Raw genomic sequence first — 23,540 nt, forward strand, 5'->3', positions numbered from 1 at the left:
ATTCAAATCTAATAGACTCTTAAAATTTTCAAGAAAAAGACTTAATAGGAGAGAGAATTAATAAATAAAATGCATAAAAACTTGTAATTTGTTAATTAAGATTAGGATAGAGAGTGAAATTTGACTATTTGAATGCGTTTGGTTCAGGAAATGTTGGATTACTGGGAATGTTGGATTACCGATAAGTTAGATTATCTTGAAGATTGCTGAAAAGTTAGATTACCTTGAAGATTACTAAGAATCTTTAGGAAAATGGGTTTGGTTAGTTTGAATAAATTTGTGGGTATGTTTTATTAATATGTTTGATTGGGAGGAATAACTTGGTGGGTATGTTATTTAAATTACTGAATTGTCTAATCTCATAATAAAAGGTTGGAAAATCAACAATGCACTCCTACCAACCCAGCCACTGCTGGCCGCCGACAACCATCGTTAATAACCTAACGACGCACGGAAGGCAGGAAATGGCCTTCATGCATCGTATGGCCATTTCCGACCAGAGATCTAGCAAGAAAACAGCCAGATCTAATATGGCCAGAAAACGACCAGATTAGGGTTTAGATCAGATCGTTTCCTGGCCATATCTGTCACGATCTGGCCATTTTTGGCCAGATTTCTAGCTGGAAATGGCCATATCGGCGCACGACGGCCATTTTCGGCCTTCTGTACGCCGTTCCGGCAACGGCGGCAGGTGGATAAGGTTGGTGGCTTAGGTGGGCTGCAATTTGTTTTGAATTCAAGGGTAATTTTGTCCAAAAAGTTAATTAATTGGGGTGAAATAGTAATAGCTATATTCATGTAAATTAATTTAAAAATAAGGGTATTATTGTCCTAAAATTTTATTGATAAGGGATAGAATTGTAACAAAAAAAAAAAAAAAAAGATTATATTGGTAATCTTACAATATCTAAGAAAATAGAGATAATCAGATTACCTCCAATATTACCAATAGTAACTACTATTAGTATTTAAAAATTATCGAAATCTTATATTACTTGACAATCAAATGTGGTAATCAAGTAATATAAGATGACATAACCCTAGTAATCCTACATAACCCCAACCAAACGCCCCCTTTAGAGCATCTCCAATAGTGCTCTTTATTTTAAAGAGCATATTTTAAAAATAAAGAGCATCTTCATTAATTTTTAAATTAAAAAAATAAAATTTTTATTCAAATCTAATAGACTCTGTAGATGTGGAGAGCCAATGTATAGGAAAAAAACTTAATAGGAGAGAGAATTAATAAAGAATAAAGAGTTTGTTGGACTCTTGTTTTTATAGATAATTTTTTTATGAAAAAAAAAGAGCTTGAGTCATATAAAGAGTCATTTGCAGATGATCTTCGTTCGATCTTTATCCCATTTCCTTTTATATTTTGTATACCACATATAAAATATAATATTGATTTGTTTTTCTAACTAAGGAAAATTTTATTAAAAACCAAAAAGGTAAAGTTAAATGACATCTAGATATGGGGAGACGAAAAGAGCCCAACCCCTCAAAAATCTGAACATAGATAAAAGAAATGCAAAAGCATGAATTACAATAGAGAAAATAAAAATCAACTAAACCTATAGCGATGTAAATGCTAAATATTATGTTGAAGCTCCTTAGTAATAAAGAAGGTTCGTCCCACCATTGCAAACTTGGATAACAAAGACCTAAATTGGCCAATTGATCAGTTGTAACATTACCTTCTCTGAAGATATTATTTTATGACTGGTTATCGAGTACTTTCTGTTTGTCGAAGTTATTAGAAGGTTCATCACTTTTGTCAGTTGTCACTAGCTTAATAATCGTTGATCATAAAAACAAAAAATCTATTAACTTGTTTAATTTGTACTTGTGATTCTTAACTGAAGCTCAAAGCTTCCTTGATATACCAAACCCAGCAAATCAAGCAATCTCTAGAATAAAAAAAATATATTCCCATTTAACTTTGTCATAGGGAATTAATTCTACAAGCAGTACTAGCCAATGAACGCATATTTAAGAACAAAACCTTCCTTCCTTCACTTCATCTGCTTGAGCATTCACTGCCACACAACCTAATTCTTCCACCAGCCATGGATAATTATGGTTACGAAAGGGCCACGTTCAGGCGGTCTGCCTCTCGCTTAACCCTAGCGGCACATTTGTTTGGCATCTTAGCCATCGTTCTTATGCTCATTTGGTTGTTGCATTACCGAGGGGGCATCGAGTATGGTTCCTACAATTCAGATCGTGTTTTCAATGTAATTAAGTTCATTAACTCTTGATTTTCACTATCTTATACACACACACACACATATATATACTAAAATTAATAAATTCTTGTTCTTGTTCTTGTAGGCTCACCCATTTTTTATGTTCTGTGGGTTCGTCTTTCTCGCTGGTGAAGGTGCGAGTTTCCTACTTGTTTTTGGTTAGAATCTTGTTACTGAGTGCATACATAAGTGGCGTAAATTTACTGAAGGATAGTAATACTCGGTTGTATTCTGGATTTTTTTTCTTTGAGAAGGGCGTCTGATATAAAAATCTTTAATTACATTTATTGCAAATGATGTTCTTTTTAATTAGACCCCCATATATATTAAAGATTAGAACATACTGTATAAGTGTTATACCGATTAAGTCTTTCATACGCATTTATATTTTGCAGCGATGATGGCATACAAGACAATTAAATCAGAGCACAAAGTGCAGAAATTTTTTCATGGGATACTTCATTTGACTGCCTTATGTCTCGGAGTGGCTGGGATATGTGCGGTTTTCAAGTATCATGATATGGTGAATGTAGAAGATATGTATTCATTGCATTCATGGATTGGATTGACCACTTTTGTCCTCTTTTGCTTACAGGTACAAAACACCACAGTTTCGGAATTTAGTTTTAATATAGGTTTTATTTCATACACCCCTTACGACATCGTTTAATTGTAGCACATTCAAGGTTTTCAAAAAGTATAAAAAAAAACCTTGAGACAAGGGGATTTTAATAATCATAATGGTTGAGTATGTTTAAGATTAAACAATCCCGTTAGAGGTGTATGAAATAAACTTCAATATATTCTAGTAATTATATCAGATCTAATAATTAATTTAAAACTGATTTTGCTTTTGTTTGCAGTGGCTTTTGGGGGTCTCTGCATTTCTTTTTCCATCTTCGGCCATAACGAGGGCTAAGATGCTTCCATGGCATATCTGCGGGGGTAGAGCACTCTTATACATGGCAATATGCGCAGCTCTTACAGGATTAATCGAAAAATTTACGTTCATGAAACTTGCGCATCAAAGAGAAGCTCGTTTGATCAACTTTACTGGACTATCAATCCTCCTATTCGGCATTTTTGTTGATCTTTCTGTTGCCCTTGCTCGTTATGTGTGATTACATTGCAATGTTTTTTCTGGTCTGGGAGTGATTTTTTTCTTTGATTGTCATTATTATTATTATATTTATTTTTTCGTTTAGTGTGCTCGGTATTATATTGTTGTAATCTAAATTGTTATTATTATTTATGGAGAAGCATCTAAAGTGTAACATATTTTCATGAATACAAGAAAATATAACGTAATATAACCGGCATGGCTCCCCATAAACCAGTGACATTAAAAAAATAATTGGGAAACGAAATAACCAGAGCGAGAAGCCAGTGGAAGATATTAATTAACTATAATCAAGCAGAGACGAAGGCCTCCGAAGCATAATATATACTACGATGTTCTCAAGTTGTATCTCAATTAATTTATCGTATCTTAAATCATACATGTTCGTAAAAATTGTCTCTGGTTGAATTTTGTATTCTTCACTTAAATCTTCCAAAGTAGATATCTAGGAAAATCACTGTAAAATCTTTCATTCTTCGATCATGGTTAAATCAGTACTGGCGAAATTGTTGTAAAAGCAATCGAATATATATATATATGAGAGTATCTATTAATTTACAGCTAAGTGCAACGAAAGCAAAGCTTAGTCTCTATTTTGTGATTCTCAACTAAAGCTACAAGTAATTATAATTCCTTGATATACCAAACCTAGTAAATCAAGCAATCTCAAGAATAATAAAATTCCATTTAACTTTGTAAAAGAGCTAGAACAAGTTCCAGTCTTCTACCTTAGGAATCTGATAATTATATTCATATGCACATTTTTGGGGAGCGTTGTCAAGTAGCTGTACCACTGATATCATGTATTTATACGCTTTCTAGGGCCTACCCTTTTGGCTATTTGATCTCACCTTCTTACTTTTTTCTCTTTTGTTTCCTTTTGTTGTTTTCTGATCTCCTTTTTGTTTGGAGAACCACATGCGTTTCTGCAATCCGTTTGGTTACGACGAATTTCTTTTTTACCCCCCTTTAGAGCATCTCCAATAGTGCTCTTTATTTTAAAGAGCATATTTTAAAATAAAGGCATCTTCATTAATTTTTAAATTAAAAAATAAAATTTTTATTCAAATCTATATACTCTGTAGATGGAGAGCCAATGTATAGAAAAAAACTTAATAGGAGAGAGAATTAATAAAGAATAAAGAGTTTGTTGACTCTTGTTTTATAGATAAATTTTTATAAAAAAAAACTTGGGTCATATAAAGAGTCATTTGCAGATGACTTCGTTCGATCTTTATCCCATTTCCTTTTATATTTTTTATACCATTAAAATATAATATTGATTTGTTTTTCTAACTAAGGAAAATTTTATTAAAGACCAAAAGGTAAAGGTAAATGACATCTAGATATGGGGAGACGAAAAGAGCCCAACCCCTCAAAATCTGAACATAGATAAAAGAAATGCAAAAGCATGAATTACATAGAGAAATAAAAATCAACTAAACCTTAGCGATGTAAATGCCAAATATTATGTTGAAGCTCCTTAGTAATAAAGAAGGTTCGTCCCACCATTGCAAACTTGGATAACAAAGACCTAAATTGGCCAATTGATCAGTTGTAACATTACTTCTCTGAAGATATATTTTATGACTGTTTATCGAGTACTTTCTGTTTGTCGAGTTATTAAAGGTTCATCACTTTTGTCAGTTGTCACTAGCTTAAAACTTTGATCATAAACAAAAAATCTATTAACTTTTTTAATTTGTACTTGTGAAATTCTTGGATCCACCCCTGAATTTTTTGACTACATGATGCCTTTTCCTCTTGATAATCCACCATACGATTTTTACACCTCTTGATTCCTTTTGTAAATTTAGAAAAGTTCAATTAATTCATTCCTTCAGCATGTAATCTTTTGTGTACTATGTTTAATTTTTTCTTTACTTCTTTTTCTTTTTGTATCCTTCCCTTTCCGCTAATTCATGGACCTCATCCATGCACCAAATCTACTTATTCACAATTTCTTTAAGGCCGCTGTAAAAATATATAAAGTATTATTCCATATCTAAAGTAGCAATAATTTGTCTAGAATAATATAGATTTCAATATCCCAACTTGGGTTCTCTCTTTCTCTTTTTAAAAAATGAAAATTTTTATTTTATTATTAATATGTGAGCTAATTGGTTCGAATTATATAGAGGTTTTTCTGAATAAAATATATATTTTAAATTATTAATAAAAAGTTATATAAAGCCCTTCCCACTTCCAGATAAGAGTATCTCCAATAGTGTTTTTTTATTTTATGAGCATTTTTCATATAAATAAAGAACAAAATATTTATTCAAATCCAATTGACTCTTTAAGTTTTCAAGAAAGAGACTTAATAAGAGAGAGAATTAATAAATAAAATGCATAGAAACTTGTAATTTGTTAATTAAGATTAGGATAGAGAGTGAAATTTGACTATTTGAATGCGTTTGGTTCAGAAAATGTTAGATTACTGGGAATGTTGGATTACTAAAAAGTTAGATTACCTTGAAGATTACTGAAAAGTTAGATTACCTTGAAGATTACTAAGAAGCTTTAGGAAATTATGTTTGGTTAGTTGGAATAAATTTGTGGGTATATTTTATTAATATATTTGGTTGGGAGGAATAAATTAGTGGGTATGTTATTTAAATTATTGAATTGTCCAACCTCATATAAAAGGTTGGAAAATCAACAATGCACCCCTACCACCCCAACCACTGCTGGCCGCCGGCAACCACCGTTGACAACCTAACGGCGCACGGAAGGCAGGAAATGGCCTTCGTGCATCGTATGGCCATTTCCGGCTAGAGATCTAGCCGGAAAACGACCAGATCTAACATGGCCAGAAAACGACCAGATTAGGGTTTAGATCTGGTCGTTTCTTGGCCATATCTGTCATGATCTGGCCATTTTCGGCCAGATCTCTGGCTGGAAATGGCCATATCGGCGCACGACGACCATTTTCGGCCTTCTATGTGCCGTTCTGGCGGCGACGACAGCAGGTGGGTGAGGTTGGTGGCTTGGATGGGCTGCAATTTGTTTTGAATTCAAGGGTAATTTTGTCGAAAAAGTTAATTAATTGGGGTGAAATAGTAAAAACTATATTCATGTAAATTAATTTAAAAATAAGGTATTATTGTCCTAAAATTTTATTGATAAGGGATAGAATTGTAACCAAAAAAAAAAAAAAAAGATTATATTGGTAATCTTACAATATCTAAGAAAATAGAGATAATCAGATTACCTCCAATATTACCAATAGTAACTACTATTAGTATTTAAAAATTATCGAAATCTTATATTACTTGACAATCAAATGTGGTAATCAAGTAATATAAGATGACATAACCCTAGTAATCCTACATAACCCCAACCAAACGCCCCCCTTTAGAGCATCTCCAATAGTGTCTTTATTTTAAAGAGCATATTTTAAAAATAAAGAGCATTTCATTAATTTTAAATTAAAAAAATAAAATTTTTATCAAATCTAATAGACTTGTAGATGTGGAGAGCCAATGTATAGGAAAAAAAACTTAATAGGAGAGAGAATTAATAAAGAATAAAGAGTTGTTGGACTCTTGTTTTTATATAAATTTTATAAAAAAAAAAGCTTGGGTCATATAAAGAGTCATTTGCAGATGATCTCGTTCGATCTTTATCCCATTTCCTTTATATTTTGTATACACATATAAAATATAATATTGATTTGTTTTTCTAAATAAGGAAAAATTTATTAAAACCGAGGTAAAGGTAAATGAAATCTAGATATGGGGAGACGAAAAGCCCAACCCTCAAAAATCTGAAACATAGATAAAAGAAATGCAAAAGCATGAATTACAATAGAGAAATAAAAATCAACTAAACCTTAGCGATGTAAATGCCAATATATGTTGAAGCTCCTAGTAATAAAGGGTTCGTCCCACCATTGCAAACTTGGATAACAAAGACCTAAATTGGCCAAATGATCAGTTGTAACATTACCTTCTTGAAGATATTATTTATGACTGGTTATCGAGTACTTTCTTGTCGAAGTTATTAGAAGGTTCATCACTTTGTCAGTTGTCACTAGCTTAATAATCGTTGATCATAAAAACAAAAATCTATTAACTTGTTTAATTTGTACTTGTGATTCTTAACTGAAGCTCAAAGCTTCCTTGATATACCAAACCCAGCAAATCAAGCAATCTCAGAATAAAAAAAAAATATTCCCATTAACTTTGTCATAGGGAATTAATTCTACAAGCAGTACTAGCCAATGAACGCATATTAAGAACAAAACCTTCCTCCTTCACTTCATTCTGTGAGCATTCACTGCCACAAAACTATTCTTCCACCAGCCATGGATAATTATGGTTACGAAAGGGCCACGTTCAGGCGGTCTGCCTCTCGCTTAACCCTAGCGGCACATTTGTTTGGCATCTTAGCCATCGTTCTTATGCTCATTTGGTTGTTGCATTACCGAGGGGGCATCGAGTATGGTTCCTACAATTCAGATCGTGTTTTCAATGTAATTAAGTTCATTAACTCTTGATTTTCACTATCTTATACACACACACACACATATATATACTAAAATTAATAAATTCTTGTTCTTGTTCTTGTAGGCTCACCCATTTTTTATGTTCTGTGGGTTCGTCTTTCTCGCTGGTGAAGGTGCGAGTTTCCTACTTGTTTTTGGTTAGAATCTTGTTACTGAGTGCATACATAAGTGGCGTAAATTTACTGAAGGATAGTAATACTCGGTTGTATTCTGGATTTTTTTTCTTTGAGAAGGGCGTCTGATATAAAAATCTTTAATTAAATTTATTGCAAATGATGTTCTTTTTAATTAGACCCTCATATATATTAAAGATTAGAACATACTGTATAAGTGTTATACCGATTAAGTCTTTCATACGCATTTATATTTTGCAGCGATGATGGCATACAAGACAATTAGATCAGAGCATAAAGTGCAGAAATTTTTTCATGGGATACTTCATTTGACTGCCTTATGTCTCGGAGTGGCTGGGATATGTGCGGTTTTCAAGTATCATGATATGGTGAATGTAGAAGATATGTATTCATTGCATTCATGGATTGGATTGACCACTTTTGTCCTCTTTTGCTTACAGGTACAAAACACCACCGTTTCGGAATTTAGTTTTAATATAGGTTTTATTTCATACACCCCTTACGACATCATTTAATTGTAGTACATTCAAGGTTTTCAAAAAGTATTAAAAAAAACCTTGAGACAAGGGGATTTTAATAATCATAATGGCTGAGTATGTTTAAGATTAAACAATCCCGTTAGGGGTGTATGAAATAAACTTCAATATATTCTAGTAATTATATCAGATCTAATAATTAATTTAAAACTTATTTTGCTTTTGTTTGCAGTGGCTTTTGGGGGTCTCTGCATTTCTTTTTCCATCTTCGGCCATAACGAGGGCTAAGATGCTTCCATGGCATATCTGCGGGGGTAGAGCACTCTTATACATGGCAATATGCGCAGCTCTTACAGGATTAATCGAAAAATTTACGTTCATGAAACTTGCGCATCAAAGAGAAGCTCGTTTGATCAACTTTACTGGACTATCAATCCTCCTATTCGGCATTTTTGTTGATCTTTCTGTTGCCCTTGCTCGTTATGTGTGATTACATTGCAATGTTTTTTCTGGTCTGGGAGTGATTTTTTTCTTTGATTGTCATTATTATTATTATATTTATTTTTTCGTTTAGTGTGCTCGGTATTATATTGTTGTAATCTAAATTGTTATTATTATTTATGGAGAAGCATCTAAAGTGTAACATATTTTCATGAATACAAGAAAATATAACGTAATATAACCGGCATGGCTCCCCATAAACCAGTGACATTAAAAAAATAATTGGGAAACGAAATAACCAGAGCGAGAAGCCAGTGGAAGATATTAATTAACTATAATCAAGCAGAGACGAAGGCCTCCGAAGCATAATATATACTACGATGTTCTCAAGTTGTATCTCAATTAATTTATCGTATCTTAAATCATACATGTTCGTAAAAATTGTCTCTGGTTGAATTTTGTATTCTTCACTTAAATCTTCCAAAGTAGATATCTAGGAAAATCACTGTAAAATCTTTCATTCTTCGATCATGGTTAAATCAGTACTGGCGAAATTGTTGTAAAAGCAATCGAATATATATATATATGAGAGTATCTATTAATTTACAGCTAAGTGCAACGAAAGCAAAGCTTAGTCTCTATTTTGTGATTCTCAACTAAAGCTACAAGTAATTATAATTCCTTGATATACCAAACCTAGTAAATCAAGCAATCTCAAGAATAATAAAATTCCATTTAACTTTGTAAAAGAGCTAGAACAAGTTCCAGTCTTCTACCTTAGGAATCTGATAATTATATTCATATGCACATTTTTGGGGAGCGTTGTCAAGTAGCTGTACCACTGATATCATGTATTTATACGCTTTCTAGGGCCTACCCTTTTGGCTATTTGATCTCACCTTCTTACTTTTTTCTCTTTTGTTTCCTTTTGTTGTTTTCTGATCTCCTTTTTGTTTGGAGAACCACATGCGTTTCTGCAATCCGTTTGGTTACGACGAATTTCTTTTTTGAGTAATGTTACAGTCACTGACAATAGTGCACTGAATGACGTGACAAAATCCTAACCGTTGATTAATATTAAGTTAAAATTAATCAATGATCAAGATTTTGTCACGTCATTTGGTGTACAAATTCGGTGCACTATCGTCGATGGCTGAATTATTTTCCTTCTTTTTTCTTTTTCTTTAACTTTTTCTTTTTGTCTTCTTGTATCGTCACTCCAACTCATCTGACCGCTCTTAGTAAACTAACATTAATTTAAATAACTCAATGAAAATATAGGAACCCATTTCATGATGGAAATATTCTTTTTGTTTTTTTGTTTTTGTTGTCGAATGTGTTTAGATCAGTTTACGTGTACCTTAATTAGTCTTCCGATTCCAAATAAGACTTCCAAAATAGAACAAGTCTTGCAGTCCATGATCAACAGTATTAGTAATCGTTGTTATATTCATGGAAAGATCTTTTCTACCTAATGAACCTAATTATTAGATTCATGCACATTTTATATTTATATTTTTTCGTAACGTGGACTTTGGAGTGTGAGAAAAATCTGTCCTATACTTGGACTGACATTACACTAAAAAAATTGATGTTGCTATCAGACAAGAGATGCAGCGAATTGCTCTTAAAAGCTTGCTTAGTTTATTAAGAATGAAAGCAACTTCGTTGAATAGATATCTTTCACATACTATGCTTCATATTTAAATTCAAATCTGTTTATCAAGTCACACAAATTTATTTGATTGAGTCTTCAAGTATTTCATATTTCAACGTTTTCCATGTGTATATCTATAGAAGTGTAAAATTTTACCACAAATGCAAAAACTCTATTTGAATTTCAAACAGATTATATGTACACGTTTTAACAAGTATTGGTAATGAAAAAACTAATAAAAAATATTATTAAACTCACAAATTACTTTATATAACCATGTGGGCAACAGTAAAATTAATTATAAGAATGAAACAAAGTCAAAATGTTGTTCAAATCATTGGACTTGCCATTACAAAAATTTGCCGGCAGGACGGTCTTATTAATTACAAAATTCATCTTTGGTAGTATCTTTATCATGCAAACAAAAATCTCTCTTGTGTATTTCACCCATTGGCTTTGTACTTAACCAATTACTCTCTTTAACGCGTTGAATTAATACATAATTCATGACGCATTCTACACGAAACAAAATTTATTGGTCTGTTTGTCCAATTTCAAGAATAAATTATTATATAGCACAGCTTGTTTCAAGAGAATTGAACTTGTAATTCATTGATTATCATCTCACTTCCATTACAACTGATCTCTCTTCAGCACAACGGAGTGCCATGGCGCCGAGAAGTCGTAGCTACCAAATCTCGGCAACTCCTGTTACGATTTTTGCTCATTTATTAGTCATTGCAGTGGCAACACTTGTGCTTGTATGGCTCCTGCACAACCAAGAAGGCTTTGCTTTTAAATCTGATAACAAATTGAAGATTTTCAATGTGAGTTCTTTGATACAACTCTTGCAATTTCAATGATATTTTTATAAATATTTCTCTCTGATTTTTGTTTTTCTTTCTATTTCTTATTTGCAGTTGCATCCATTTTTCATGATAATTGGATTTATATTAATTGGAGGTGAAGGTAAGGGAAATGCATACAGTTCACTGAATAATATATGAATTATTTTACACAGATTAGATCTAATTGAATTATTAATTTGAATATATAAAACAGCTATAATGGCATACAAGACAGTCCCTGCAACAAGAAGAGCTCAAAAGACATTTCATTTCTTGCTGCATTTACTAGCTCTCCTGTGTGGAATTTTGGGCATTTATGCAGTTTTCAAGTTTCACCATGAATCAGGAACTTCGGATATGTATTCTTTACATTCTTGGTTGGGCATGGGCACCATCTGCCTCTATGGTTTACAGGTATTTATGTTGAATAAATTTATGCAAATGCTTATTACCAGAAGTTATATGTTATATGAGTTAATTACATTGCATGTACCCTTGGGGTTTAGGTCGACACGTCCAATTACTACAGTTTAAAATACTTCCGAGATTGTAACAACCATTAAAAATAGACGGTTTGAAGGTAGAATTTGAGTTTCTAAAACTGAGACAATATCAAAATAAGGGGTATTATGAGGTTTAAACTAAAAATCCTCCTAATTATGTAAACATTTGTTAAACTCAAGGGGATAAATCATAAGTCTAGTATTTTAAAAGATAAGACCTAAAATAGTTAAGCAATACCTCACGGTGGATGAAGTCTCTCTGTATGTCATATATATGTAAAATTTAACTATTAGTGAGGATGTTTTTACATTTTCAACGTTTATTTGTTAACTTCATAAATCCTAAAATCAAAAGTTAGTGATCAGAAGTTCACCTTTAATAAAAAATTAAAGACATCCTCACCTGGAAATTTTCAATTAACAAAAATTTTGTAATATTTTTACAGTGGCTTCTTGCTTTCGTCTCTTACGTCTTCCCAGGAGCGGAAATGTCAAGAAGAGCTTCATTCTTGCCATGGCACAGTTTCTTCGGACTGGTGATCTTCTTCTTGGCAATATGCAGTGCTGAGACTGGACTAGTTCAGAAATTCCTTATATTAGGCCTATTTCGCGGCCAGGAAGCACTTATTGTTAACTTCATAGGAATATTGCTCATTCTATTTGCAATAAGTGTTGGACTTGGTGTTGTCCTTCCTCGAGTTTATTAATCAAATTTAGCAATTGGGATGTATTTTTTAATTAATGTTTGTGATTTGTATAATCTAAGTAACTAAATTATTTAACTTTTTTTATTGGACAAATTATATTATAAAAGAAAGTTGAGCTTCAACTTGCATATATTTTGAAACTCAAATCAATCTTGAACATTATTTACCTCTATCTTTGTTTTCATCCTCTACCTCTATGATTAAAAAATAAGGTTTGTTTAGGGTTTTCAAAATTTTCTAATTGAAAATCCTCACCTTTCTATAATTATTGAAAATCCACTGAAATAGGTGAAATTTTAATAATTATTTTCAGAAAATTTAGATACGTTTCCTATTAAATAAGCCCTTAAATAACATTATTACCTATATTACTATATTATATACATACATACATATAATATAAAGTATAAATTGAACAAAAGATGAGTAAAAAAACTCATCATGCACAGTCCAATTTCCCAAGAGCTGGTTGGTTCAATTGTCCAATCACATCCAATTATTTAATATTTTAATTTTATCACTAATCAAGCAGCTAATTGGTGTAATGGTGTAGGCCCCTTGGATAAAATATTCGACAGCTTTTGTGCCTCGTTATATTAAAATTATTTGGTTTACACTATCAACGGTGTCAATCACCTCTTATAATTTATTTCTTGAGCACAAGATAATAATGAAATAATAAATGGTTAAATTAATAAAATCATAAATGGAGAATCTATTACAATAATACTAGCTTTATTAACATTTCTCATTAACCTTATTTTACAGTTTGTAATTGTCTTGATCATACTAGACCTATACAAACTTACCAATTGTAAGCTGACATTTTGTATTTGTAATATAAAATTATTGATAATTGTTTTTAAATATACTATTACTCAATCTATTATTATGTTCACGGGAAATGACAAAGAAGCAATACATTCACTTGGGGTTCAACAATGCTTTGGCATCTCTTACATCACTTTCCATTAAAAATGGACAATAATTCAAGGCCAAGCAATATGGCTTAGTTGATTTTGTCCAAATCAAACCTACCAATTTGGAAAGAGAGTATAAAACATTCTTATATGAGTTCACATGAGCTTGCATTTCTCGGATTAGGAGAGCATCCTAGTCCAAAATATTCCGACTAATATTTAAAAAAAATGAAGTGGGCATGTTATCACAAGTAGAACAAAAGCCATCCATTTTCCATTTGAAGAAGGAAGTTGGGTTCAAAATGGTGAAAACAAGAACAAATTACACACCCTTAGTAGAAATTGTAACCAAAAGAGAATAACAACTTCAAATGCCAGAAAACTAAACCCACTGCTGCTTTGTGGCCTCCATTCTCTCCATTAAACCAGAAATCTCGGCTTGCATTCGCATCTTCATTTTGAAGTAATCACAATGTGAATCTTCTAAATCCTTCAGTTCATCGAATTTCTTCCTTCGCCTTTCCTCTGTCTCTGGCAAACAAAGTTTTGCGAGTTTCTGGGCATACTCTTCGTCCAATTTCTCAGATTTGGCCCGAATCATTCGCTTGTATTCCTCTGCCTCTCTCCGAGCATCATCTGCCTTGTTCTGGAACATTCTTGCTTCCACTTCTTTAATACGAACAATGCTTTCCAAGCTGTCAAAACCATCATTCTTTGATAACTTACCAAACTGAAACTCATCTTCAATTTTGAGGTCGCTCATGAGGTCTTTTTGACGGAGATCATTTGACAATGAATCTCGCCGTCCACTTGAGGAAGTTATGTTATACATGGTGTATTTCGGAGGCAGAGAAGTAGCTGATGGAATTGGAGTTCTATCTTTTCTTAGGCTAGCTTGAGCTGCCATCAAGTCATGCAAAGTACTGGAAGCAGGAGCATAGTCTGACATATTATCTGCACCTATTTATCCCAAAAGAGAAGGATTTTAAGAGAATAAAGGGAAAAAAATTCAATGTGCAACATCAAATTGAATGCATATGAGAGAGTGGTAAAGAAAAAAAAAAGTCAAATCTTGAACTCAAAAAAATCCGAAAAAATTGGAAATCTGATAAAAAGCAAAAACGGAAAAGATGCGAAGGCCACAGACCTAGGGGGTGTTTGTCTGAACTTATGAAAATTAGCTTATACTTATAAGCATTTGAAATTTTAAGCAATTACGTGTTTGGTTAAAATATTTATAAGTGACCGATAAGTAGTTAACATGTTTGGTAAAATGTGACTTATAAGTACATTTTATTATAAAATAACTAAACATGGTACTACATTAAACAAGGGTATACTATGAAATTTTAAAATTAAACAAGGATGATATGGTAATATACTTGGCCAAACTAACTTATAAGCAAAAAAAAAAAAAAAAAAAGTACCTCCCCCCTAACTTATTATTTTTTGCTTATAAACTCAACTTATAAGCTCAAAAAAGTTATAAACAAACAAATCAGCTTAATTTTAGAGCTTATAAGCTAGTTTGACCAGCTTATAAGCTTAAACAAACACCCCCTTAGTCCTATGCAGTAACTGCTTCATGCTTTAAAGTTTATGAAAAATATAGTTTGGCAAGACCAACTCGGAACAATCAAGTAATAAGGTAAGTTATATAGCAAATTACAATCTAGGAACTTCCGAAACACAATCATACATGTTAGAAAATTTCTTCTCATCTATCAAAATGGAAGGTTTAATGGGAGAAACCATAATTAGTTCACACAGTAATGGCTTCCTCTACAAAGACGTGAAACAGTATCTGATCATTGACAAGAAAACGAAGCGTAAATTTTCTTGTTCAAACTTCAAAAACAGGCATTATATTTTGAACTTCCGGATAAACTCAAATATTCCCATTGATAACTTAAGCCTATCAAATGTCAATATAATGTAATATAATTCCAAATTTCTTTCTAAAATGAATTAGGGAAAGCACTTTGTAATCTCATACATGAATTCTCTAGAATTAGTTCAGGGATCAATTATTCCAAGATCACTAGACTCTGATTCTAACCATGTCTGTCCAGATTGGCAAACAGCAATAAATTTACATCACCTAAAGGAAATATGCAAGTTTTAAGGATATAGAGAAACGAATCTACAATAAATAATCTAATTCAACCAATTTCAAGAAATACAAGCAGTTTTCAACTGTACAACTACCAGTACACAGCAAAAAAGAAACAAAATCTACTGTTCAGAACTCAAAACACTAAACTCTAAGCTGATTAGAAGCAGTTTTCAACTACACTACTATGCAATACATGCATTGCGCTAAAAGGATAAATATCTTTGAAGCATTAAGCAGGGCTGCAAGTGTTTCTTCTTAGGTTTTAATATACCTTAGATTCATTTTTAATGGATGAAATCCTCGCTTTTGCAGGGACTTGGGTTTTAAGGGATGTAAATAGTTACGTCCTGTCATGTAGCATAAACATTGGACATGGAAACAAAAGTGAGGACAGTAAAAACTTAATCTAATACAATGAGCCTTAGTCTTGCCATAGTAAAGTTTAAAGCTGGTATGACCCATATCTAGGGCCAATAGCCCCTAATTAATAATAATGTCATGTAGAAAGGACCTAGAACCCTTCACTTGTTGGGGTGAACTTGTGAATGGTTTACTCGCTTACTGGTTGGCATTTGGATAAGGTTTCCATTTGATGGGTTTATGATCAGTAGAATTAAATCAGCCTCATTGACCAGAAAAATACAGAAACTGGCAAAGGTTACATCTATTGTCCTCAAAAATTGGATTTTCACAAACTAATTCACAGAGGTTATGATTAACATAGAGCCACTTTAACTGACAAGGAGGAATAACATATGAACTATAAGGAAAAAGAAGGAGGATAAAGTTAGGAGACTCACGATTGAAGAATTGAATAATGGAGCTACAAGCTTCCGAAGGAGACATCACTTTGTTTTCCAGCTTGGAGACCAATTCATTTGCCTTAATATGCAATTCCTTGCCCTTAAAATCATCACTTCCCTTGAAAATTTTCCTTACACAGTCAAGCTCCTTGACCAAGGTGTCTAGGCCCCAATTCTTTGCGCAAAACAAAAACACATCCTTAACGAACCCAAACATCTCTGAGGCATGATCACACATAAGACAGTGGAACTGCATCTCAGAAGTTCCCGAGGGCCCCTTCAAGCTCGGGCCTGGCTTAATTAGGTTCCTCTGAATACCACAAGCGGCATGGCACCAATGTGAACAAACATCACAGCCAACCCAACTGCAAGTATTGTTGGCACAATCAAAATTCATACAAACTGGACACATGCATGAGCTGCAAAATCCTTTATTTGCAGAGCAAAGTTTACAGTCACAATCATCAACAGGTAATATACTCTTGCAATTTACATTCCTACACCTCATTAACAAGAAAATCTCCACCAGCTCATTTATAGGAAGCTGAACTTTTGCAGACAGAAAGCTCCCGAGCCCCATTTTTACTGCAACCAATATTTCTAATTGATCCTTGTGGCATTTTGACAGTGTCTCCTTGTTCAGATCAGATCTTCTCTCAAGTCGTTTTTGCAATCCTACCAACTCCTCTTTCTTCTCAGACACCACAAAAAGATTTTTGAGATAATCTTTAATCGATTCAAGAGTTTCCTCTGAAAGCTCCTGAATTATTTGAGCCATGAGAGGAACAGACTCTGATACAATCTCCCGAAGAATTCTCTCTGGTCTAGAAACCTTCCATGCTCTCCCTCCATCAGTATTCTCCAAGCCTCTCAAATTCTCAGAATCCTTCCTCCTGGAATCCCCAGAATTGGTATCTATCCGCAGCCTTGCAGGCAATTCAGAAGGGAAAAATGAAAGATTATCCGAACTCGTAGTCTTATAAAGACTATTGTTACACGAATCCTTATTCATCAAACGACTACTTTGCATCATAGAAAACCCACCGCCTCCTCCTCCTCCTCCACCACCACCACCACCACCATGATTGTTCAAAGCAATAACGCCATCTCCAATAGGTTTGAACCGACTATGAACTGACCCATTAGTCCCCTCACCACCACACCAAATTTGATCATCCCTCCCTACAGAATAATCATAATTCTCGGTCGAATTATGCGTTAACGAACAACTAGGATTGTGCGAAAACGGGTGAGAATACGAATAAGAAAGTGAAGCAGCAGTGAAATCATTTGAACAAGTCGTTTGGGTGTTGTTATCTCTTGATGGTGCCAAAGATTGTACACTCCTAGCAGGCTTTTGCAAAGCATTTGATGCAGTTAAAGAAAGAGACACATCAGGCAAAGACAGAGACAGATTAAGAGTCTCTAGCCTTGGTGTCTTGTCTCTATTGTTAGTGTTACTCTCCCCCTGAAACTCTTCTTCTTCTTCCTCTATTTCCCTTTTAGAACAAGAAGAATTCACTCTACTTTCATTCAAATTCAAGAAATCTCTCTCCACAAATTTGTCATCTTGACTTGAATTCTCAACAAAAACAACCTCTTTCCCCTTGTGAGAAGCAAATTTTTCCATCAAGATTTTCTCACCAAGTTTGGGATTTTCACAGAGATATCTCAAAGTGAGCTCTTGGGAGGCAGAATTTGAGGGTTTAGAAGAAAACCCATCAAGATTCATAGTTGATTCTTTAAAAAAATCGAGACTATTCTTTTGAGACAAACCAATTTTCTCATGTGGGTACCCTTTACTTTGGTCTAAAAGGATGCTTCGGCCATGTGAAAGCTTGTTACTCACAGAGTTCTCCCCATCAATAGGGAGATCAGCAGAGAGATCTTTCTCTCCAAACATGGTCTCACCTTCCCTCACACGCAGACACACAAAAAACACAAAATAAATAAAAACAAAGACTTACCAGAGAGAAAAGGAAGGTGTATGAGGGGGCAAAGTGGAAAATCAGAGAAGATCAAGTAGTGTTTTAGTCATGAAATTTTGTTTTTCATATTATTTCTCTGTCTTGACTCTTGAGTGGTGTTTCTGAGCAACAACGGCTTGTTGAGGTTTCAAAGCGTTTACACCAATTAACTAAAAACTAAAACGGCGATGATGCTTTGCTTTTTCTTTATCATTTTTATATGATTTGTTGTTGTTTGGATTAGAGAGAGAAATTTTCAAAGTGGTCCTACTCTGCAAAGCCCGTGTTTTTATTTTGAAAAAACATTTTTTCTGACAACAGCTTAGAGACTAAATAAATCAACATTTTTATTACAAATTTCTAATAAAAATTCATATCCATCCTTTCATCTATGAAACGCCAACGCCATTGTTGAATATAGAATGGGTATAAAAAATTATACCAAAGGCATTGTTGAATTTCTTTTCTTCTCTTAACCGTTGTTAAAAAGGTAGAAACGTGATGTACAAGCCCACTTAAATATATTCACAATAATCACTGGTTCTAATTAAAAATTAACATGTCACTAAGTTTGTACATTTTAAATTTTAAATTTTCTTATTAGGATATATATAGAAATTAAAGAGAATAACCATTAGTCCCTATGATAGTGAAAAAAACAAAAGAATGATCTAATATAGTCTCTCGAGTTTGAATCCTCAAGATGATGATAGAGGTGATCACTAGAACTTTTACTCGGTTAATAATTATAGAGTCCTCAAAAATTAGTTAAGATATGCACAAACTAATACGAAAATTCCCGTTCATAAGAAAATAATAATAATAATAATAACCATCCACACTAGCCAATGTATAAAAGGTATTCGGCAAATAAAATATCTTAACTAAGCGTATGAGTTATGGAAACGTGGAAAATGCCACTAGAGTACGTATGCATCTCATGTTACAGTCAAAACTATTGTTGTTCAAGACCCAGGTTCTTTTATTTAACGTATTTTTATGTTTCAAACATTTAGTAGACTTACATAATCATTTTTATTATGATCACAAAATCAGAATAAATATGTCTAATATCAACTATTTTAGAGCATGTGAATAGGTTTTTAGTAATTATATATATATGGAGAATAAAATGATTGATTATAATTTTTAAGTTTTACTGCAAATAATGGGAAAAGGAGAATAATAGAATTTGACCTCAAGGGGTTGGTCAGGTGATTAAAGATGTGTGCTCCCTTTCTTGATTTCTTAGGTTCAAACCTTGAGATCACCTATCTCAAAATATAATTATGTCTTACTCGATTTATTAGGTTTGTAAGGTATTTAATAAACCCCAAAGAGTAATTGAGGTGCGCGTAAACTGGTCCGGACACTTCGATTTAAAAAAAAAAAAAAATGATAGAATTGAAGGATAAAATTAAAAATGATTGAGATGGATCATGAATGTCAATTGGTTCACATGTAGTGTCGTGTGTAGATGATAGTGGTGTCTTTTTTCTTTTTTCTATTAAAATGGATGGTCAAAATATACCTACTTCTACGCGTAAGCTTTGAAATCCAATTCCCACCAACATCCTTCTTTTACCTTCACTTTTCTCATCATTCATCATCCCCTACAATAATTCTACATAATATTAAGATAAGAAGAGAATAGAGCGTTTAGGATTTAAATTTAGAATTTAGGTTATAGTACAAGGGACCGTGGTCAACTCTTTGATAGCATCTAATTAACAATAATAAATAAATAAGTGCCCACCGCATGGAATATGCCTAACTTAATTAATTATTTGGTCATTTTGACTTTAATCACATACCCTGCAACTTGTTTAACGGGTAAATAAAGCAAGATAATATTAATATTATTTATTATATTTAATTTAAGACGATACTTATGTGTAGACCAAGACAAAAGATAAATATCAATTTGAACATTAATATAAATTTAGTTCAAACCGCATTAACTGTAATTGGAAGATTATTACTATTAAAGTTGTTTGTTTATGAAATTATTATGGTAAAAAGAAAGTTTGTTTTTGGTGCTTGTGATTTTCAATTAATTAATTTGAGAAATTTTATAAAATTTCACTTTCAATATCTAAGAAATAGCAACATGTCTTGTATGGTAGCAAAACATTTATGAATTGAAGGTCCTTGAAAACTAAATCTACATTGATTTTTTCAAGCAATCACTACGAAATTTGGATATATATATATATATATCCAAGTTTCGTAGTGATTGCTTGAAAATATATATATATTTAATAATCAAGGTGTACAGACTAGTTAGTGTCCACATATCAACTAATCCATAAGGTTTATTAAACAACTTACAAACTCAATATTTCATGTGAGTTACAAATGTAATAGGTGACCCCAAAGTGGTTTGAAGTTTGAACCAAAAAATCAATGAAATGAGCAAACCATCTTGACCACCAAGCGAACCCCTTAAGGTTATTATCTTAATCAAAAGTAGGGTTAATTTCATTGGCTTCCCTAAAAAATGATTAACTCTTAAACACTATTAAATACTCGCCTATTTAAGTTGGTATAAGTTTAAATCAAGATTTTTTCATAATAATTTTGCCAAACCCCAAAGGTAAGGTATAGCTAATGAGATTTGAAAAATAAAACCCTAACCCCTACTTCCTCAGTTTTCCTCTTTAAAGTTACCAGATGGATGGGGTATGGTTGAGATATCAATTTTTTGATAAGGATATTTCGACCTTCCAAGAAAATCTTCAATTTTTTCCACAATTGGACCACCATACTCGATCTGACCGTGGCAGCACTGTGAGGCCAAATCTAGCTTCCAACACTGTTGCAGGTCTATAGAAGTCCTAAGTAACAAAGACTAAATTCTAACAATTTTTAACAAAATGAGAGTTGAAGTCCTATTTTCCGAACCTACGTATGCTTAATGTATATTGGCTGTACGTAAAAGTCTTGTCTAAAATTATTCCGATACTTTTATCTAATAATCTTAATTTTCTATAGAAATTACGTAACATATATTGTCAATATGGTAAATCTTTTTTACATGCATTATATATTTTTTTTTAATATCATAAATGTCTAAACTAATTTACGTGCATCTCGATTAGTTTCTCGATCCTGAATAAAATTTCTAAAATAGCACAAATCATGTGATTCATGATTAACCATATTAACAATCGTTTTTATATTTTTGCTGAAACCACTGAAAGAGCAAATAACTCAAATATTGAATTTTAGTCCTCAAAAGTAATTCAATAGCCTGAGAAAATATCATCTGACCATTTTATTCAAATGTCTAATGATGATTTGATGAATCAATTCCCGACCAGGATATATATATATATATATATTAAATTGCTGTCAATCCCACCATTAAGGCCGGCCAAAGCCCAAAACATTGGACTTGGTCACATAATCTAAATTATTTTAGTCATTATAAATTTACAGATTTGATATAGTTTTTAATGTTCATTGACTTCTTGTTTAAGGGTCAATTCAAAGATAAGAGTGCGTTTATATATATATATATATATATGGTTTCGTACTTGCTTTTCTTTTTACATATAATATTTTCTAATTTAATAATATATAGGTAATATATAAACTGGGTTGACATTATTTTTCATTGTTATAACATTGTCCTTTTAACTTCATTTTTTCTATTATAAATTTTCAACTCTTTTACTAATTTGTGTGATTATATCAATTTACATAAAAAATTATACATATATAGATAGATAGATTTATTTCTATCAAAATATAGATGTTAACGCTTGATTTTGACACCGACAACTCGCACGTGCAAAGTGCTAAGTAGCTCTTACAAATTACACGTAAATAATTATGATAAGCTAATGCAAAGATCAAATAATAAATTAAAGATGATTTTTAAAGTGGTTCGGATGCTTAAAGTGAATCCTACATCCACTGTTATTTTATGTATGAGATATTATAGGAGATCGCATATAGCGAACAACGAACAAATGTACAATAACTAAATATTCAGATTGAATGAAAATAAAGATACAATTAGAATGTGGGTTCTGTATCAAAATCTCGAAAATGAAAGGGTGAGTCCTCTATTTATAGTAGAGGAATTCAAGGTAATGATTATAAATCTGCAAGTGGGTATGTGTCGTGTAAGCCATTCATTGCGTCTCATTGGCTGATAACTTGGGAAATATCCTCAAATTACTTGGGGTTTGGACTGATGTTCATCCCTCATTCACTCATAGACAAAACCTGAATCTGCTAAGTTGGTGACAACCATACTTTTTCTGTCATATAGCGACGTGGTAGCTCCTGGATAGCACAAGGCCTTCCTGAACTCTGATTGGTGCTTACTGACGTAAGTCTACGTCAGCCTTGACTTTTTAGGTATAACAGAAGCTCCCCAGTTCTTAAGGTTCAAGGATTGAACCTTGAGAACTTCACGATTATGCCGCGACCTAACTTGTTACAAGGAGTATTTGCCTGAGCCATCAGTTGAGGATAGTCACATTGTTACAAATGACATGAGGCTGATAGCTTTACTCGACCAATGAGCCAAGAGAAGGTCATGACATGAATCTTCAAGAGTTACACAAGCAACTTGAGGCGATTGTTCCAAAAGGTTCAACGACCCATGACAGATCTTGCTCAGTGCTATAACGACGTAGTTTGAGCTTTATTTGACTTTGGCGATCTGAAAACACTTAGGATATTTCACTTTCGAAAATTGAGAATCATTTCATTTCATGTTTGATACGAAGAAAAGAGTGTTTTATTCGCACAACCTATTCAGATGTTATCTGTTGCGCTTGACGGCTGTATCGGTCAATAAAATAAGCTTTATCTGACATACGTGTCTCTACGCAATAAGTGTCAACCATGAGCATTAAATGCAAGCTACGCTGAAACGACATTCTCTTTTGAAGCATTAAATGCAGATGAGGGTGCATTTAATGTGGAAGAGATAATCACACCGACGTTTGAAGATTTCAATGAAGGGAAACGCCGGTTGATCTCCACGAAGCATGACAGTTACTCTTCGCACAGATTGATGAACGCGTCCCGCCCAAATGTCACTTATAAAAGAAAACCAAGCCTCGTCTTC

General features: G+C 32.9%; 4 protein-coding genes across 4 annotated transcripts; 3 read left to right on the top strand and 1 right to left on the bottom strand.

Annotated features, from left to right (window-relative positions):
• The first annotated feature begins 2,009 nt into the window (after nucleotides 1-2,009).
• Nucleotides 2,010-3,534, top strand: LOC116125373 (probable transmembrane ascorbate ferrireductase 3). The gene is made up of 4 exons (XM_031411113.1): nucleotides 2,010-2,237; nucleotides 2,335-2,383; nucleotides 2,645-2,844; nucleotides 3,113-3,534. Exons 1-4 carry the CDS (start codon nucleotides 2,070-2,072, stop codon nucleotides 3,368-3,370), a joined length of 675 nt encoding a protein of 224 aa, XP_031266973.1. The 5' UTR covers nucleotides 2,010-2,069; the 3' UTR covers nucleotides 3,371-3,534.
• Nucleotides 3,535-7,669: 4,135 nt separating this feature from the next.
• On the top strand, nucleotides 7,670-9,142 carry LOC116125375 (probable transmembrane ascorbate ferrireductase 3). Its single transcript, XM_031411115.1, has 4 exons — nucleotides 7,670-7,846; nucleotides 7,944-7,992; nucleotides 8,254-8,453; nucleotides 8,722-9,142. The coding sequence occupies exons 1-4, from the start codon at nucleotides 7,679-7,681 to the stop codon at nucleotides 8,977-8,979; spliced, it is 675 nt and encodes a 224-aa protein (XP_031266975.1). The 5' UTR covers nucleotides 7,670-7,678; the 3' UTR covers nucleotides 8,980-9,142.
• Nucleotides 9,143-10,981: 1,839 nt separating this feature from the next.
• On the top strand, nucleotides 10,982-12,730 carry LOC116125374 (probable ascorbate-specific transmembrane electron transporter 1). Its single transcript, XM_031411114.1, has 4 exons — nucleotides 10,982-11,414; nucleotides 11,508-11,556; nucleotides 11,650-11,849; nucleotides 12,385-12,730. The coding sequence occupies exons 1-4, from the start codon at nucleotides 11,256-11,258 to the stop codon at nucleotides 12,643-12,645; spliced, it is 669 nt and encodes a 222-aa protein (XP_031266974.1). The 5' UTR covers nucleotides 10,982-11,255; the 3' UTR covers nucleotides 12,646-12,730.
• Nucleotides 12,731-13,699: 969 nt separating this feature from the next.
• Nucleotides 13,700-18,658, bottom strand: LOC116125357 (protein OBERON 3). Its single transcript, XM_031411095.1, has 2 exons — nucleotides 16,482-18,658; nucleotides 13,700-14,525 (listed from the first exon to the last, which is right to left on the bottom strand). Exons 1-2 carry the CDS (start codon nucleotides 18,385-18,387, stop codon nucleotides 13,948-13,950), a joined length of 2,484 nt encoding a protein of 827 aa, XP_031266955.1. The 5' UTR covers nucleotides 18,388-18,658; the 3' UTR covers nucleotides 13,700-13,947.
• Nucleotides 18,659-23,540: the final 4,882 nt, after the last annotated feature.

This window comes from Pistacia vera, unplaced genomic scaffold (assembly GCF_008641045.1).
Source record: "Pistacia vera cultivar Batoury unplaced genomic scaffold, PisVer_v2 Contig163, whole genome shotgun sequence".
Classification (NCBI taxonomy): domain Eukaryota; kingdom Viridiplantae; phylum Streptophyta; class Magnoliopsida; order Sapindales; family Anacardiaceae; genus Pistacia; species Pistacia vera.